Source organism: Brassica napus, chromosome C3, assembly GCF_020379485.1.
Source record: "Brassica napus cultivar Da-Ae chromosome C3, Da-Ae, whole genome shotgun sequence".
Classification (NCBI taxonomy): Eukaryota; Viridiplantae; Streptophyta; class Magnoliopsida; order Brassicales; family Brassicaceae; genus Brassica; species Brassica napus.
This window is the reverse complement of record NC_063446.1, coordinates 1958788-1973594: the sequence shown is the minus strand read 5'-3', so window position 1 is coordinate 1973594 and position 14807 is coordinate 1958788. Positions and strand designations below refer to the sequence as shown.

The window sequence follows — 14807 nt, the reverse complement described above, 5'->3', positions numbered from 1 at the left end:
AATGATAGCAATACTTGGATGATATTACTAGCTTAACTATTAACACTACTTTCGTATTATTATAGGTCTTTCTTTCGTGTTATTATAGGTCTTTCGATAAACTAAAAATAATTATAATTAAAAATAAACTAAAATTGTTTTATAATTAAAAATGAAATAAAAAAATTTTGGTCAACTAAATAACTTTTATTCATAAATTAAATTTAGTTTACAATAAATTTTGGTTTACAAAACTAAACCAATAATACATAAATATATTACTCTAATCTTAACTAAACCAATTACTTAATGTAAACCTAACTAAACCAATTGATTAACTAAACCTAAATCTAAACCCAATTGACGCTTCAGCCACCATCGCCAGCTTCACAGAGCTTCAGCCACCATCGCCACCTTCACAGAGCTTCAGCCACGAACCGCCAACAAACCACCGGCTTTTGCACCACGCTTAACCGGAGATGCCGCTCTGTCACACCACTACTTCTCTTTTCTGTTTTGTCACTGCTCCTTCTCAGATCTGTAAAGAAAAACAAAACCGATTGGAGGAGAAGATAGAAAGATGAGAGGAGAAGCGAGAGAGAGAGAGACAGACAGAGACAGAGAGAGAGGTGACCTGTGGTGATGGTGACGAGCGTGACAGTGAAGATGGTGGTAAAGAACGCGACGTAATCAAAAGAGCGTGGTGGTGATGAACATGAAGGTCGGCGGTTGTGGTGGTGAAAAGGAGATGAAATTGAGAGAAATTTTTGATAGAGATAGAGAGAGATGTGCAGAGAGATAGAAGAGGAGATGTGAACCATATAGATAATGAGAAAAGAAAGAAGAAGAAGTGAAGAGAGTGAATGTCGTAGAAGAAGAAAATAGAGAGGAAAGGGAAAGATAAAGCGTGATTAGATTTGGTCTGTTGGATTAATCTAATCCAATGGTGGAAATTGTGATCTGAGTACTTTGATATCATTGGTCAATGACAATTTTTTTTGTTAGTTGATTTTTTTACTGGTAAAGTGATATAAAATTTTGATTTATAGTTCTATTTAATTTATATGTTAGATAATATAAAATTTATATATCAAGCTTTTGAATTTTTTTAATATGAAAATCAAAATATTAAAATTTGAACTTTAAAAGTTATGTTTATGATAGAGGGTATACAATTTGGGGAATGAGAATTATAATTTAAAATAAAAAGATTAGATTTTGAGTTTAAATTTAAGATATGAGGTTATAGTATGAATTATTGGGGTTAAATTTAAGATATGAGGTTGAAGTTTGGATATAATATTAAATTTTGAGTTTAAATTTAATATATGAGGTTAAAGTTTGGATATAGTGTATGAAATTAACTTTTTTTAAAAAAAGTTTGAATATTTATAAATTTAATAAGGATTTGAAGCTTTTAATATTTTGTTACTTTTGTAAGTAAGAGTTAGAAATTAATTAGGGTTAAAAGGTTAGATATAGAGTTTGAAATTTAAAATAAACTTAGAGTTTTATGATATAAGTTATACAAATAAAGTTTAGTGTTTAAAACAAAGTTTAGTATTTTATGATATAAAGATTGAAGTTTTTATTTAGAGTATTGAATGTATAGTTTATGTATGAAGTTAGGATTTTAGGATATAGAGTTTGAGTAAAGATTAAAGATTTGTGTTTAGGATATTATAGTTTAAGATTAAGAAGATTACAATTTGAGTTTAATTTTAAGATTTGAAGTTATAATATGAAAATATTAGAGTTTTAAGGGATGTCTTTAGAGTTTAGGGTTTAAAATCATGTTTAGGGTTTAGGGGTTCAAATATCTTTTCTTAGCGTTAGAAAAATGCTATAATATGTTTTTGATAGCATTACTGAACCGCTTAAATAATGTTTTTTGGCGCTTAAGTATAATTTTCCGCTAATTATTGGCGGAATCAGTGGTTTTATCTTCCCGCTCACTTAATTTTCAAATAGCATTAATTAAGTGTTATTTTAGGTTTCACTTTATAATAGCGTTTATCTAATGCTATTATATAGTACGGAAATTTCAAACTCATATACAATAGCAGTTCAGTAAAACGTGCTATAACAATGTGCTATTAATGTAGACTTTTTTTGTAGTGGTTGATTGTGTTAAACTTATCTAGCTTCGGAGAGTCCCATACAATCGCTAACATCTTCTCTTTTCAAATGTGCTCCGTGTGATCATGGGATGGAAGCAAAACAAAATGTGTTTGTAAGAACCCCATCAAAGGAAGCATGTACTTCCCTCATGCTTCCTTGAAATATGTAAGCAACTCGACCAAGAACATACTTATCCAAGGAATGTTACAACCAATGTGCGTCTTCAAAACCTCAAGTTAGAAATCTATGTATTTTCAATGGGCAGAGAAAACTTCACAAAAAGAGAATTGGATGTCATTAATTTTGTTCTAGGCACCGAATTGTATAAGGCTCCAGCTATGTTTGGAACTTATTACTACAAGCCCGACAAAAGTTTTAATTTTTTTTCTTCATTACATTTTATAAGAAAAAAATAAGGAAAAAATAAGAGAAAAATAAGGAAAAAACAAGAGAAAAAAAAAAGAAAGAGAAAAAAGCATGTTAGCAACACAGCATGTTTGCCAACCCCCTAAATTAATATATATCCATCACTAATTTTACTTTGAAAAGTCGTGTAAAAAATCTTAAAAGTTACATTAATAATGTTTAACTATGTGTTTTCTCTATTAAATGAGAAGTACTATAAAATATTCATGCTATATCCATAATCAATTACATCTATTTGACTATTTATATTAGTTTATTAAATATATAACAATCCTAAAGTATCTAAACAGTTATAAAGGTATTAATAATAAATTAATTTTAACTGTAAAATTTATTTTATTCTTAGTTATAAGAAAATATGTTGAGAAAAATCTAACATAAAGTTTTAAATATTTTTTAAATTAATGCATTGATTAATTTCGTAATTAGAAATATAATAATAGTAAAATTAAATTTAGTTAAAAAATTCTATATAAAATAAAAGTATACACTATTTTATAAATTTTATAATTATTGTCAATATTATATTGAAACATAAGTAATAAATGAATTAAAAATGAAAAGTTAATTAAATTGGTAAATTAACATATTTTAAAAAACATTATTTAAAAAAAAAATATTTTTAAAAATGTCATTCACCGTTTAAAAGGATTAAAATTCGTAAATTATGTAATATTTTTATACCAAAAATAAAATGGGTAACATATGTTAAAGTTTTATATCTACAACTATGTATTATCTATTTATTTATTTATTTTGAAAATCACAACATTACATTACATAAAACTAGGGCAGGTCCGCGCTACGCGCAGAATTCAATATATCGGTTTTTATGAATTATATAATTTTGTGTAAATTTTCTTCTATGTTTAGTTGGTTGTAAATGTGATTATGTTAAGAGAATGAGATTGAGTTTTCAATTACCATAATTTTTTTTTTATGTGAGAGTATCTAATACCGTGGAAAATAAAGTTTTAACTTTGAGGTAATCTTAGTCACTAAAAATATATTTGTAGTTGTTTCGGACAATGTCATTGCTACTATTAGTACTTGTTGTTGTTTTTTTTATATTTATGTTATATTTGAGGATTTATTTTTGCTTTATATTATGTTAGTAATTTGCTAGAGATAAATTAAAGCAAATGTAAAACACACCAAATAAACGGAGGAATAGTATGCTTTGATGATTATATATTTATACTTACGTAAAATTTTAAACTGGCTATAAAATATTATGCACAAACAGAACTTGTACGGCCATATATTATTTTGTACAAAAATATTATAAATCAGCAAAATACATATTAAACTAACTATTATTTTAAAATTATTTTATTGCGTTATAGTACATGTTAGTTAATAGAATAACTATATATATTTTTGATAATTGTATTAATATTCTTTGTAAATCTAAAATATGAATATATTAACATCTCAAATTGATAGTAAAAGAAGACCTTTCTTATAAATTATTTCATCTAATCTTTAAATATTAAAACTAAGAATATATTTATAAAATAGTGATAATAATATTTCTGAAGTTCAAAACATAACTTTTAAAAAAATTAAGTAAAATAATTAAGGGGCCCCAATAATTAATGTACACAAATTTAAAATTTTTTGTAAAACTAAAATTATCTAGTTTGTGGATATAAATATAATTTATATCTAATTTTTTTTTTAGGATAATATTGGACTCTAAACTAAACCCGGTTAATAAGAATTGCACTCGCATCCAAAATGTGCAATTTTCCTATATATTTGTTTTAGTTTCAAAATCATAATAATCCCTGTATAATACACTACATCTATTTATTATTATTATTTTTCTTTTCCTCAAACTAAAAACTAAAACATATTATAAGCACATATTTTCCTTTTTAGTCTTATCCACTATTACAATATGTAACAGAAATCGAGTATTATTTTGTATTTGTAAACATACGTGTTTAATATATATGCCTAAACATCCTATACAATCAATACTAACAAACATATAATCTCTGAATAAGAATACTTTTCATTGATAAAAATAAACAACTTTTGGATGTTTTAAAGATACATAAGCAGAACGAACCTGATGTCAGGCGGCGTCGGTAATGTTAGATGTGCTCGTGACTGAGCAAGGATGATGACGTCTTATGTTACTCCACTATCTGCTTGTAACTCCAGCATTTCCTCTGTTTTATCTCTTAACTATAACTAAAAGTTGTTTTAAAAGATCTTAGATTATTGTCAGGATATGCAATGGTTGCGATAGATCTCTCTATATACATATAAGCGCTTATTGATGTGCATTAAAGTGTAAGTTACATACTATTTGTATGTATAGATATGCGAAGAAATATATTCATCTAACAAAGTGATGTATTTTGAATGCAGGGACGCGTGGCGCGACGACAACGTTCGACTTTCTGACGTGGCATCTTATGTGGATGGCTTAGGAGTGAAGAAAACTCTTTTTGATATATATAGATGATTATATACAAAATATAATATGAAAACTATATATTATAAAATGAAAGGCTATCTAGTATGCTTTATTTTATTGGTTAGATGGTTAGGTTTAGAACTAGTTAGGTTGATAAAAAAAGATGGTTAGGTTAAATCAGTCTATTATACTATATAATTGTAGGTATGATATATAAGCCACAACTGGTATTGTTGTGCTGAATCTTAGATTTTTCTATTACACAAACTGTCTTTATATCAAAAGACAATCTAGTTGGCTGGATAATAACGTCGTACACATACGAACAACTTGTGACTAATTAGAAGAAAAAAAAAGAATCTTTTTTTGTGTTGAAGTTGGTTCTTGAACAGGTATCCTAAGGAGAAGTAATGGAGTCATCTTCTTCATTTGAATCTTCCCTATCCGAAGAAGAAGAAGAATCAGCCGCTTTCTCAAACTCCACCATTTTCTCAAGTGAGTCCAAGTCTCCAGCTTCAGCAAGAGCATGTATCCTCAGCTTCTCTGCATCTTCACTGAAAGGAACATTGCAAGAAACATAAGATTCATTTTTCAAAAAAGGCAATCCGAGATAGAACTTACTCTGTAACTCCGAATATTTCCTTGACAACCAAGGAGTTGTCTTTTAAGCAGAAGTCAGGAAGCTGTTCACAAGAGAACATAGTCAGAACACATAAGCAGTAAAAAGTAATGTTTCCACATTTATTACCTCGGAAAGATAGTAAATTTTTCCAAAAAGCGTCTGCACGGCTAGTTTTCTCTTGAAACCTTTCTCTGTAAACCCTTGCTTATTCATCACAACCGGACCTGCAAAATAAAGAAGATTGTAACAATGGAGAAGCTTTATTCTATATACTCTAGGTTTTGATTTTGTTTTTACCTTTTTCTTTAACAATACTACGTGAGATCTCATTCAAAACCTCAGGAATCTGAGACTCATTCAAACCAGAAGCTCTTCTGAGATGAATAAGATTCGCAACAAGGTCCGGATTAAATGGTTTCTCATTCAAAGCGTAGCGAATGTACTTCCGTAAGATCTCCTCCATGTTAAACTCTGTCTGGATTCAGACAAAACCAATCAGTTTAAAGTCTGGTTTTTGAATGATTCACAAAGATGAACAGAGCATAAAGTTCACACCTTTTCTTCGAGTGCCTTGAGCTCAAAGCTACTCACAGTGCCTTCTCTCTGTAACAGATCGTCGATAGATTTACAAATCATTACATTCTGATTCATCTGGAGAGATTCAAAAACCAAACTTTGAATCAGTTCTTGGTAAAAACAGAGAGCAAGAACAGAGTGAAACAGAGAGCAAAACAGAGAGCAGGAACAGAGTAAAAACAGAGAGCAAAAACAGAGTGAAACAGAGAGCAAGAACAGAGTGAGTTTACCAGCTTCTTGCGTTGTGCATTAGGAGAAGAGAAGTTATTAACGGTTTTAACGGCGGCGGTGACTAAAGTGGTGACGGCGTAAGTTAACGGAACGGCGAGCATCCACGGCAGCTTGGTATCTCCAACTCGGGGGCCTGGAAGCGCCTGAGCCACCGTTCCGGTGAACTCGACTAAGTTTAACGCTTTCTCTTGAATCCACAGCATATCCTCCTCTACCTCCTCTTCTGCCTCTTCCTCCTCGCTCAAATGCTTCTTCTCCGGCGGTTTTTTGTTCACCGTCGTCGTCGCCGCCGTGAAAGCTTCCGATGGGTTCTTGGAAGCTGAGGCGGGAGTAGAGTGTTGACGGAGAGACGGTGAGGAGGAGACGAAGAATGGTGTTTTGGGGGAGGAGCGAGGGAGGAGAAATGGGTGGGCATTGTGTTGGGTTCGACTACGGAGGAGAATTTGAGATGAAGGTAGGAGAAGAGACGCCATTGTTGAAGCTTTTTGAGCTTCGGATGCGACTGAGCTTTACAGAAGCCGCGCTTATCGAGTTCTATGCCGATGGTGAAGAAGGATCATTATATAACAATATTGTTACTGGGCTTGGGCCCATATTGTTTTACCACAAATGCTAGATTTTTCAGTTATTTTCATGTAAACTTAGATAAAAGTTCCAATTTATTTTCACTATTGAAATGGAGTAGTCACGCTAGATGCATGAGTAAAGCCAATGCAAGGCACATGACATGAACATACTAATTAGAATCTTACAAGGAAAGTATTTGCTTGTCTTTGTGTACATAATTTAATGTTCTTTTCCAAGTTATATCTTTTATAAATGTGAAAAAGTAGATTTTGTTTTTTGTTTGTTTGTATTAATCTACGGAACGATGTCTTATTATATTCTGAGCTCTCTAAGACTAGCATATACAATTTGGGAGATATTTCCTTTCTGCTACACATAGATCAAGGTCAATTACTAATAATAAACAGAGCTAGACACTGATTATTTCAACCGCTTTCAGAAAAATATGAAAATACTTGAATGTCATATATATGTTTGTAAATGCAAATTATTTCAACCCATCAATATTTCATAACACATACTACTACGACAAAAAAAAAAAATTATATAGCCATGCCAAACAAAGTCAAAAGCTATATTTTGTTCCAACATTGTTGGAATAAGCTTGTCTCAAGGGTGAATTCAAGAAGTAGATTATGAATCTAGGGATTGAAATGAAGAATGAACATGCGTCAAAAGGAAATAATTAAATTAGTTTTTGTAATAACAGAAAAATTCCATTTATTTGATAAAGCTTAAGCGCTATACGTGTATCTTAAGCGAGAGTTCTAAAATATATCAAGGTTTTCTATAAATTCTTATTTCGAGTTTACTTCTCTTTTGCTGTTCTGAATTCAATTTACGATTCTATAATTCTACATCACAATTTCTAAGTCCAAACCAAACTAATATCGACTGAAAAAATACATTAAATTAGAGCTGAAACTAGTAATATAATTGAATGGATCCAAAATTTTGGTATATGAAAAACCGGATCCAAATCCGATCTAAACCGTGATATTTTAGGTCCCAAAAATATCAAAATCACGATTATATTCATATTCATATTATTATTTTAGATCTAATATCAAAAATTCAAAAAGATTCATAATTAACCAAAATATTTTAAAACAATTTAAATTAAATATCTGAAAATATTCAAAAATACTCAAAACACTGAAATTAACATAAATACTATTGGTTCTCCATCCAAATAGCTAAACCCAACCAATTTTCATGTTAATTTTTTGATATTTAGCATACATAATTCAAATTTCTATGTATATTATTTTTTAGTTTTTGATTTCAAGGTAGATTGGGATTTTTGAATTTGTATTATATAATTTAAATGGATATCTGAACTTGAATTCATCATATGTTTCTAAATTAAAATTATTTCAAACCATCATATTTAAAATAAAAAAATTGATCAAAATCCATCATATTTCATAAACACATACTACTAAAGACTGACAATTCATAAAACGTATTACTAAGGCTGACTATATTATATGGGCCCGGCCCGATAAAGGCCTAGAAACATAGAAAGGTTATCTGAACCAAGCAGTTATCTCGAGTTCGTCGGTCTCAGGTGCTGTCATCGCCTTCCTCCTCTACTTCCCCTCCGTGTAACCTTCTCGCTTAGAGGAACCAATACTAAGTCTCAGCTGTATCCATGGTATGTAATCAGTTTCATAATTAGATGATCTTCGTTTTCATTTCTCGATCGCAAATGTTAGGGCTTGTGGAATTAAAGACTAGATTTTTATTGCGATTTTTTTTTCAAATTTCAGCTGAATAATTTCAAAAGGTGGAGTCTTTTTCATATGGATCTAGCGGGTTATTATTGTTTCAGAATTTAATTTAATTTAATTTAATTTGATCTGCTCATTGTGCTTTGAGATTATCGATGCTTTTGGGCTAGATCATGCGTTTCAGTGTTTGTTAGATTTGCTATATAACCTGTTATGTTCTGTGCATTCAATCACAGGCACCCATGAGGGGGATTCTCGGCTTGCAGAGAGCAATATCAACTTGGAAGGGAAGTAACAGATTGGCTCCATCTTTGAGATCACTCAGCACCCAAGCTGCGTCCACTTCCACCACTCCACAGCCACCACCACCACCTCCGCCTCCGGAAAAGACTCATTTCGGTGGTCTCAAGGATGAAGATCGGATTTTCACCAACCTCTATGGCCTACACGACCCTTTTCTCAAAGGAGCGATGAAGAGAGGTGATTGGCACAGGACTAAAGATTTGGTACTCAAGGGTACTGATTGGATTGTTAATGAAATGAAAAAGTCTGGTCTTCGTGGTCGTGGTGGCGCTGGTTTCCCTTCTGGTCTTAAGTGGTCCTTTATGCCGAAAGTCTCTGATGGACGTCCGTCTTATTTGGTTGTTAACGCTGATGAGAGTGAGCCTGGGACTTGTAAAGATAGGGAGATCATGCGGCATGACCCTCATAAGTTGTTGGAAGGGTGTTTGATTGCTGGTGTTGGGATGAGAGCTAGTGCGGCGTATATTTACATCAGGGGTGAGTATGTGAATGAGCGTTTGAATCTAGAAAAGGCTAGAAGGGAGGCATATGCAGCTGGTCTGTTGGGGAAGAATGCGTGTGGTTCTGGTTATGATTTCGATGTGTATATCCACTTTGGTGCTGGTGCTTATATTTGTGGTGAAGAGACTGCGCTTCTTGAGAGTCTCCAAGGGAAGCAAGGGAAGCCTAGGTTGAAGCCTCCATTCCCTGCTAATGCTGGTTTATATGGTTGTCCCACTACTGTCACCAATGTGGAAACTGTTGCTGTGTCTCCTACTATTCTAAGGCGTGGACCTGAGTGGTTTTCGAGTTTCGGTAGGAAGAATAACGCTGGGACAAAGCTGTTTTGTATCTCAGGGCATGTGAACAAGCCATGTACCGTTGAAGAGGAGATGAGTATACCTCTCAAGGAACTGATTGAGAGGCATTGTGGAGGCGTTAGAGGTGGATGGGACAACCTACTTGCTATCATTCCTGGAGGTTCCTCTGTCCCTTTGATTCCTAAGAATATATGCGAGGATGTGCTTATGGATTTCGATGCGCTCAAAGCTGTCCAATCAGGGCTAGGAACTGCAGCTGTCATTGTGATGGATAAATCAACCGATGTTGTGGATGCAATCGCGAGGCTCTCTTACTTCTACAAGCATGAAAGCTGTGGGCAGTGTACTCCATGCAGGGAGGGGACAGGTTGGCTTTGGATGATCATGGAGAGGATGAAGGTTGGCAATGCAAAGCTGGAAGAGATTGATATGCTTCAGGAGGTAACAAAACAGATCGAAGGACACACAATCTGTGCCTTGGGAGATGCAGCTGCATGGCCCGTGCAAGGTCTGATAAGGCACTTTAGGCCGGAGCTTGAGAGAAGGATCAGGGAACGCGCTGAAAGGGAGTTGTTACAGGCTGCTGCTTAAAAATCCTTGCTAATCACAGGTGTGCATCTTCATTTCTTGCTCTCTTTTTAATCTCTTGTTGTAAACTTAAAAGTGAAAAAGATCTAGATTTCACCTAGCCTTAGTTGACTGTTTCGGTAAAATGGTGGAGTTTGGTACGTCACTATTTGACTTTTCTAGGCTCTCTGGTCCTTCATAGTGTTTAACCCTTTGCAGGGAATTTGCTATTATTCTCCATGGAAATAAAATCTGAAGCATACTATTAGAGTTTTTGGGTTGCAAAGCTACTTCAGAAGGAGAAGAAGGTAATGTGTTTGTGTTAAATGGTTCATGTTAAAACTTTATTCAAATTGTATCATAAAGAGCTTTATTTACTCTTTTGATTACTATACTTTCTTCAGTATTTGCTTGTTTTCTTATGACTATTGAGAGCACATTTTGGGAACAACCAAACAAAACCTTTTCATGTTTGAAATAAAGGATGCTCCTTATTTTGGTTTAAATAGTTTAAATTCCAAAACAAATAATAATCAATGGTTCTTCTTGGCTTTTTGTGGAAAATATCTTATAGGGTATGAATAATTAGCCATAGTTAATTTGTTTGTATTGTTGTGTGATTAGACGCAATTGCTAGAATCTAAAATCTGTGTGATTATTCACTCCCAGAACCAATAATGTTTGCTTCCTCAATTGAATAAGTTTTATAAAAAAAACCAAGGGATATATTCGAATTCAAATCGAGAAAAAAAGTGAAAAGATAAATGTGCAGACCTGTGAGCTGACGGGACAAGTAGGAAAGGGGACCGGTCTGATTGGAACTTTTGGGTGGATATTTATGGATAAGATGTCAACATCTTCCCTAACTTCTTGTCCACCTCTCCCAACTTTCTTTTTCACAAAGAGCTCAAAAAGCTGTATAAATAATTATAAATCTATCAAGTGAACTACACTCTTTGATAGAATATTAGTTAAAAAGTTTTAATGTACAATGATTGAGTATCCCACTAAATAACACATTGCATAAACCGGAAACTTGTATCATAGGCAACTTTCATGCTCCGTTGTTTGCCAAAGCGTGATTTTTAATTAGGCTTTCGAATCTGAGCTTTAGTTTTTTTAATCACTGAAGTATTATCTTAACTTTTGTACTAATAAATTAGTTATGAACTGTTTGATCAATTTTTTTAAATGCCTTTGTGCAAAAAATAATATGACAGTACCAATCATTTTCTATATTTTAAACCTTTTACGCATTAAGAAAATATATGAAATTTTGATTATCAATGTATTACTTTATATAACTAATTCCCGTAAATTTAACTAAGAGAATTTTAGTGATTACCTAAAGCCTTGATTATCGCACAAAAAAGTGAAGTTTTTAACACTTTTTGTAGTCTAGGCCTTACAAAAAGCACAAGATTCGTCTTCTGTATATGCAAAATAAGAAACGATTGTGGGTAGATTTTTTTACTGTTTGCAGGCCCCACTGACACGTAACGCTCCACGACTGGTTCGCCGTTTAATTTTTTTTTTTTTAAAGATAAAAAAAATAAAAAAAAAGATTCTCTATGCGTTAATCATGCTCTGAGACCTCAAAAATGTCACAAAAAATATATTTTTGGCACATGGCTTAAACATTATGAAAGCAAAAAAAAGAGAGGAAAAACTAGAATGTTAATTCACATTATGTCCAAAATTAACAAAGCATCCATTATCATAAATGCGTAACAAATATTTATCTGTCATTACCTAACAAATTTTTTAAATCAAACAAAGTTAGATTTAATAAGGTAATCAAAATTTATAAAAAGTAAATAAACAGAGGAGCTGAGCTGTGAAAAGTGTGTGCTATCAATGCTTATGGGTTGGATTAACACTGTTTCTTTATTTTTGTTTGAACTTGCCCTTTTAACAATGGCCTTTTGACCTCTCTCTCCCTCCTCTGTCTTCTGGGTCATTCTCATTCACCATCCCTCTCTCTTTCAGCTTGCTTCTCGCAGCAATTCCTCGAAAACCCAATAAACCCCTAATCTCTAACTCTCTCAAAGTTTCAACCTTTCACTCCCAATCTCTCTCGGTACTCTGTTCTTAGCTCCTCAGTAGAGTACGGCAAAGTTATCTTCTTGTAGGGTTTATTGACCCTTATTTTTAGCCGAATTCGATTCAGTAGACGTAAAGATTCCCTCTTTCGATTCTCTCTCGATCTCCCTTAGTCTACTTGTATCCCCTTGGGTTTTGAATTGAATTAAACGCTAAAAAATTCGAACTTTGGCTGGAATCTCAGATTTTTGCAGTGGTGTTTAAGCTTAATTCTATCGAGTTTCTGGTGGGTTTTGATTGGGAAGATGACTGTTGAGGAAGTTAGTGATGGTTCTGTTTGGAGTAGGGAAGATGATATAGCCTTCGAGAGAGCTCTTGCGAGTTACACAGATGAATCCGAGGAGAAGTGGGAGAAGATTGCTGCAGATGTTCCGGGGAAGAGTGTTGAGCAGATTAAAGAACACTACGAGGTTTTAGTCGAAGATGTTGGGAGGATTGAGTCAGGGTGTGTGCCGCTTCCTGACTATGGTTCTCCTGAGGGATCTAGTGGTCATGGTGGTGATGATGGAGGAAGCGGTAAGAAAGGAGGGAATAGTCATGCGGGTGAGTCTAACCAGGGGAGTAAAGCGAAGTCAGAACAAGAACGACGAAAGGGTATTGCGTGGACAGAAGATGAGCACAGGTGATCTTATGTTGCTAATATGTTTGTGGTTTCTTCTCATTTCTTTAGTATTCTTTCGAATGGTTTACATTTATTGCTGCTCTATCCCTGCTCCGTGCCTCCTTTGTGTTCTAGAACGTTAATCTTGTCGCCCTAGGTGACAGTTTTAGGTTCATGAACCTTTATGAAGTTAGAGTTTTGGAAGTCATATCGTACTTAGAAGCAAGACCTTAGCAGGAAGTCTTAGGGGGAGATCTACCCCTGGTAACTAACTCTAGAGGATGAACTATAAGTTTACTGAACTTCTTATGATTTTGTAATAGTTTTAAAAGGCTCTGATTATTTGGTTTAATTGAAATTATAACTTGGCATGGGACAGAGAAAGCTGTTTACTTTAATTCTCATTACCTTCATGTCTTAGCTGATATATTATTACATCAACATGTTAGAAGAGATGATGGGGGGAGATGCTTATCTTATCTAACTCCCGGGACCATTTTGACCAATCTTTTCCACAACTTGTTGAATCTAGATGCTGTGAGTCCTTGAGAAAAGGATAGTTAGTCTAGTCTGTCCACCTCTGTTATTGGAGAAACCCCACTTTCCTTTTAGAGAGGGACAAGAAAAATCTTACTTTAATGTATAGTCTTCATTTTACTCTCTTGAAAACGCTAATGGTGTTGGGATATTAAAAAGGTATATAAGTGTAGAACTAGAGTTTTTCACCTTGATGAAACTGTGAAGTTTATCTTTCTTAGTTTAAATGTCTTCCTGTGAGTTTAATTTGATTTAGACTGGTTACATTAACAGGCTTTTGTTTGATACAATGGCCATGAAGATTGTGCTTTCATGGTTTTGTAATGATGCTGATGAACTAATAGTCTTTAGTCTCTTGTGTGTTGTAGGTTATTTCTTCTTGGTTTGGATAAGTATGGGAAAGGAGATTGGCGTAGCATTTCTCGCAACTTTGTGGTAACAAGAACACCAACCCAAGTCGCAAGCCACGCTCAGAAGTACTTCATTCGTCTAAACTCAATGAACAAAGACAGAAGACGATCAAGCATTCACGACATCACCAGTGTTGGTGATGCAGATGTCTCAACTCCACAAGGACCCATCACTGGTCAGAACAACAACAACGGTTCTACTGCTGTTACTGGAGGAGGAAACAAATCAGCCAAGCAAGCCGCCTCTCAACCACCTCCGCTACCTTCTATGTATGGAACACCCACCATTGGTCAACCAGTAACTGGACCGTTGGTCTCAGCAGTTGGCACGCCAGTGAACCTCCCACCCCCACCACACTTGGCTTTTGGAGTACATACTGCTCCTGTCCCTGGTGCACCAGTGAACATGGGTCAGATGCCTTACACCATGCCGCGTACACCAACTGCTCATAGGTAACGTTGAAAGATTGTAGTAGTGTGCTCTACGGGTTTAGGTGTAAGAAAGATGTGTAAAGGATTTAGTGAATATTCAAAGCTTGTTCCTTTTGAGTGAGTTTTTTTTTTTATTTTATTACTTTAGTTTGTTGGGGGGTTTTACGATATTCGAATAATAGATTAAGATCATCAGATGATTAGTTTCAGAAACTTTCTTTTTTGTATGTGAACACAATAAAGCTTATGTGCCAAAGATTTGAAACAAGATGCAAAGCCTACATCTTTGTATGTTCCCCATACGACAACATCTGGCTTCATCAGCATTGTTCCGATGATATCATAGGCTTCTTACAGGTTCCCAACGC

General features: G+C 33.9%; 3 protein-coding genes and 1 long non-coding RNA gene across 5 annotated transcripts; 2 read left to right on the top strand and 2 right to left on the bottom strand.

The window, feature by feature from the left end:
* Positions 1–171: 171 nt before the first annotated feature.
* Positions 172–2890, bottom strand: LOC125584054. The gene is made up of 2 exons (XR_007321069.1): positions 614–2890; positions 172–517 (listed from the first exon to the last, which is right to left on the bottom strand). It is a non-coding gene; the product is annotated as an uncharacterized LOC125584054 (long non-coding RNA).
* Positions 2891–5124: 2234 nt separating this feature from the next.
* LOC111204261 lies at positions 5125–6935 on the bottom strand. Its single transcript, XM_022698568.2, has 6 exons — positions 6386–6935; positions 6135–6230; positions 5877–6054; positions 5706–5803; positions 5579–5640; positions 5125–5511 (listed from the first exon to the last, which is right to left on the bottom strand). The coding sequence occupies exons 1-6, from the start codon at positions 6857–6859 to the stop codon at positions 5355–5357; spliced, it is 1065 nt and encodes a 354-aa protein (XP_022554289.1). The 5' UTR covers positions 6860–6935; the 3' UTR covers positions 5125–5354.
* Positions 6936–8415: 1480 nt separating this feature from the next.
* LOC106384960 (NADH dehydrogenase [ubiquinone] flavoprotein 1, mitochondrial-like) lies at positions 8416–10862 on the top strand. Of its 2 annotated transcripts, XM_022698567.2 has the most exons (4): positions 8495–8610; positions 8726–8742; positions 8923–10399; positions 10576–10862. In XM_022698567.2, exon 3 carries the CDS (start codon positions 8929–8931, stop codon positions 10378–10380), a length of 1452 nt encoding a protein of 483 aa, XP_022554288.1. In that variant the 5' UTR covers positions 8495–8610; positions 8726–8742; positions 8923–8928; the 3' UTR covers positions 10381–10399; positions 10576–10862. The 2 variants fall into 2 exon arrangements, with proteins under 2 accessions (XP_013680340.1, XP_022554288.1); XM_013824886.3 differs by lacking the exon at positions 8726–8742 and having other exon boundaries at positions 8416–8610.
* Positions 10863–12253: 1391 nt separating this feature from the next.
* LOC106384961 (transcription factor SRM1-like) lies at positions 12254–14707 on the top strand. Its single transcript, XM_013824888.3, has 3 exons — positions 12254–12531; positions 12644–13081; positions 13966–14707. The coding sequence occupies exons 2-3, from the start codon at positions 12705–12707 to the stop codon at positions 14462–14464; spliced, it is 876 nt and encodes a 291-aa protein (XP_013680342.1). The 5' UTR covers positions 12254–12531; positions 12644–12704; the 3' UTR covers positions 14465–14707.
* Positions 14708–14807: the final 100 nt, after the last annotated feature.

Excerpts from the sequence above, each read along its gene's own strand:
- LOC111204261 (XM_022698568.2), bottom strand. The coding sequence starts at position 6,859 with ATGGCGTCTCTTCTCCTACCTTCATCTCAAATTCTCCTCCGTAGTCGA. Across the intron at positions 6,231-6,385 it reads ATGCACAACGCAAGAAGCTG|ATGAATCAGAATGTAATGAT; the intron begins GTAAACTCACTC and ends GAATCTCTCCAG. Across the intron at positions 5,512-5,578 it reads GAAATATTCGGAGTTACAGA|TGAAGATGCAGAGAAGCTGA; the intron begins GTAAGTTCTATC and ends TGTTCCTTTCAG.
- LOC106384961 (XM_013824888.3), top strand. The coding sequence starts at position 12,705 with ATGACTGTTGAGGAAGTTAGTGATGGTTCTGTTTGGAGTAGGGAAGAT. Across the intron at positions 13,082-13,965 it reads TGGACAGAAGATGAGCACAG|GTTATTTCTTCTTGGTTTGG; the intron begins GTGATCTTATGT and ends TGTGTGTTGTAG.